The following is a 3412-nucleotide window of genomic DNA, read 5'->3' as shown; positions in this document are numbered from 1 at the left end:
TTTTGCATATAGCATCCCTGCCGCGACTCTTAGGGGAAAAAATGCATCTTATTCCATGCTACTCGATGAAATTAACCCTCATCCAACGGTTGAAAATAGTTTGATGTCATGATATGTACAATGCAGGGTCAACATTTGTAGATTATTGGCAAACACACACTTGAAAAAGAAAAGAAAAAAAACTGAAAATTATGGGCGTACGGAATAAAGGTTTTATTGTGACAATCCATTTACAATACTAAATCCCAGACCAAATAATCCATTTGAGAATTAACACACACCTGCCAATGATCTTCATAACTTTTATGTAATCTAACAGATGATATTATTTCAACTGAATCAGCTGATGCAATCTCCATGTCATTATCCCCAAATGCAAGCCCTACAGAAACAAGGCACCAGGTTATATAACTTTATAAAGCTTTTAGTAAGTCAGTCTTCGCTTTTCTAATTGTAACCATATAGACACATAACGTATCGTTAAATCTTAATATACGGGTCCAAACGTTTTAAACGTATTTGCAAAAAATAAAGTTTTGGTGTATTAGTATAACAATGTTGTATCTAACTTTTTTAATGCATCCGAGTTAAGAAGTTACATGCATTATAATGTGCTTCCACATAAACTGAAACACTCCCTTTTTAATTAGTTTCTTTTGTTTTTCCATTTGACCCCTTAACATAACACACATCCACATTCATAGAACATCTACCAATTAATCAAAATCCACGTGGTAAATAACATACACACATAACAATCATAATAATGTTATTCAGTACGGGATTGCATCAATATACACACATTAAGCAACAGACTCCAGGGAAAACACTCTACAAGTTCTATAATCAAACATGTCACTGTTAAAGTTTTAAACATCATACAAACCAAGATTATAGGGTAACTACCAGCTAATTATAAGATATTCTAGACTTGCTTCAAGAGAAAATGACACAAGAAAATAAAAATACACATTGATATTATTCCCTCAATCTTTATGCATCCAACTTTAAGTCATTTGTTTCAATGATAAGTGGATTGGATAGCTAAATAAATGAAAAATATGCATACAGCTTGAAAGTTTAACGGCATTTGCGTGTTAACTTTAATAGAAATTCAACTTTAGGTTGAACCAAGCACAAGTGAACAGTTGTCTGTTACTCCGTTATCGGGAATTTACTACAGCTATTTTTAGTACTCATGTTTTGTGTTACGCCACGCCTTATGTTATCTGGTTATCTGAATACTATACTTCACATGTCAAAAAAAGGTTTTTGAGCCACAGGTCTCAACAAGTGCAGCCTCTTAACAGGTGTCACACTTTATGAGTGGGATTTTATTGAGTACGTTTGCTTGTGTGTTTGTTAGATTGCGCATATAATCAAATTAAGTAAAAACTTTAATACTTCAAATTAGCAAAATACAAACTCTAAGAGACCATAAAATAGTAACTGACTTAACAATGCATGCCACTCACGCTTTGCGATATAGTATTTTATCTACCAAAAAAACTAGAAATAATAACGAGGAACATCGTAGTATCGTACACTAACAGAAGCAATGTAAAGCATTGATGCAAGGAAGACCGACACTAACAGCAGTAGGTATTTGAGCAAAAAAAAACCACGTGTAACAGTATACACAATTAATCACAAAAAGAGCAACTTAATTAACACCATCCATAGATAAAGATACGAAAAAATATAAAGAAAGTAGATTTAAGGTATTAGAATAGCAACCCGAGATTCCCGATACTATTAATCGGTTCCAAAAGCTGCAACTGAAGCTGTTGCTGCTGCTGCTGCTGTTGTTGCGCCTGTTCCGACTGCCCCAACTGCTGCGCATTAATCCCATCTCTCACTAAAGCAGCTGCAGCCGCTCCGGTGGCAGGAGCACCCTTCGCCTCCACTAACCGCCACATATACCACGCCCCAACCGACCGATACTGCCGCCACTTCGCACAAAGCTGCTCCATTTGCGACGGCCGAGGCAACTCATCCAACATATACAAAACCTGCACCCCTTTCCTAACCCCCAAATCACTTACTGGCAACACGTCCGGTCTATGCAACGAAAATATCATAAACATGTGCACCGACCACGACCCGATCCCCTTAACCATCGACAGCATCGTAAACAAAGACCTATCATCCATCTTCACAACCAAATCATCCGACAATATCCCGTTACTATACTTATTCGCTAAATCATACAAGTAACTCGCTTTCCTCCCCGACACCCCAATTTGCTTCAGCTGTTGGGGCGTAAGCGAAAGCACGGTTTCCGGAACAACCCCGTCTTGGCCACCGCATAAATTAACAAACCGGGTGTATATCGAGGTTCCGGCTTTATACGCTAGTTGTTGGTAAAGTATGCTTTTTGTTAATGCCAAGAAAGGCGGTTGGTTCGAGTCGAATGTGGGTGGCGGGTGGGTGTCGATTAAGTTAGCGAGTAGCGGGTCGACGGATCGGAGGTGATCGAGGGCTGCGGTGATCTCGCCGGGTGCGGATAAGGGTTTGATGACTTTGGGTAAATCTTGGGTTGATCGGGACGGGTTACGACGGCGGTTTTTGGTGGTGGTGGTGGCGGCGGTGGTGGCGGATGGAACTACGATGGTTTTGGAAGCGTCGGCTTCAGCGATGGTGGATTGAGGGTTAATTGGTTCGATTGAGGGGTTGGATGATGGAGATGAAGAGAGTTTACGGATCTTTTGGGGGCGAATTGGGATTTTGGAAGGGTTTGAAGGGGTAATTTGGGGATTATCGGAAGTGGGTGATGGTGATGAGTGTTCCGGTGGTGGTTTGGGTTGGTCCATGGGGAGGTTGACGGTGGCCGGAGGAAATGAATGTGGCGGTGAGTGGGTGGTGTGATGTGATGAATCAGGTGCGGTGGTGAATGTATGTATGTTTTTAGGGTTAAGAATATGATGGTATTATTCCGTTTATGGTATAAAAGTTGTTTTTTCTTTTTTGAACCAACTCATTATAATCTTCTATGATTTAGGAAACACCGTATACAATTCCAATAAATCATAATAAATCACGAGTTGAGAAAACATAAATATTAAATAGTGTTACCTTACACAGAGTAGCAATGATGTTTTAAACTGATTGCGTAAATTGGCAAGATACAAATATATGATCCGCTGACTCCACTTCCTTCTCACAAATTGGGCACCCCATCGACCCAACCATCACACCACGTTTAGCTGAAACGAATAACACTGGTATTATTTCCATTTCCGCTCACCACGCTAAAATCCCTAACATTTTTTGTACAAAATTGTTCCGTTCCACAATATAATTATCACTCAACATATGCAGTCCATCTACAGTTTGGTCTTTGTAATTGCAATTGTATATTTACAAGATAAATTATAAGATAACAAAATATCATATGTAAACGGATAATATT

The 3412-nt window shown here is 39.2% G+C and overlaps 1 protein-coding gene across 1 annotated transcript; it reads right to left on the bottom strand.

Annotated features, from left to right (window-relative positions):
• Positions 1-209: 209 nt before the first annotated feature.
• On the bottom strand, positions 210-2894 carry LOC143530923 (DNA-3-methyladenine glycosylase 1-like). Its single transcript, XM_077026328.1, has 2 exons — positions 1738-2894; positions 210-382 (listed from the first exon to the last, which is right to left on the bottom strand). The coding sequence occupies exons 1-2, from the start codon at positions 2811-2813 to the stop codon at positions 364-366; spliced, it is 1095 nt and encodes a 364-aa protein (XP_076882443.1). The 5' UTR covers positions 2814-2894; the 3' UTR covers positions 210-363.
• Between the last annotated feature and the right edge of the window lie 518 nt (positions 2895-3412).

This window comes from Bidens hawaiensis, unplaced genomic scaffold, assembly GCF_021521415.1.
Source record: "Bidens hawaiensis isolate Kalapana, Puna unplaced genomic scaffold, B.hawaiensis_p1.1 tig00009067_1, whole genome shotgun sequence".
NCBI lineage: Eukaryota > Viridiplantae > Streptophyta > Magnoliopsida > Asterales > Asteraceae > Bidens > Bidens hawaiensis.
The sequence above is the reverse complement of the archived record's forward strand: the minus strand, read 5'-3'. Positions and strand labels throughout refer to the sequence as shown.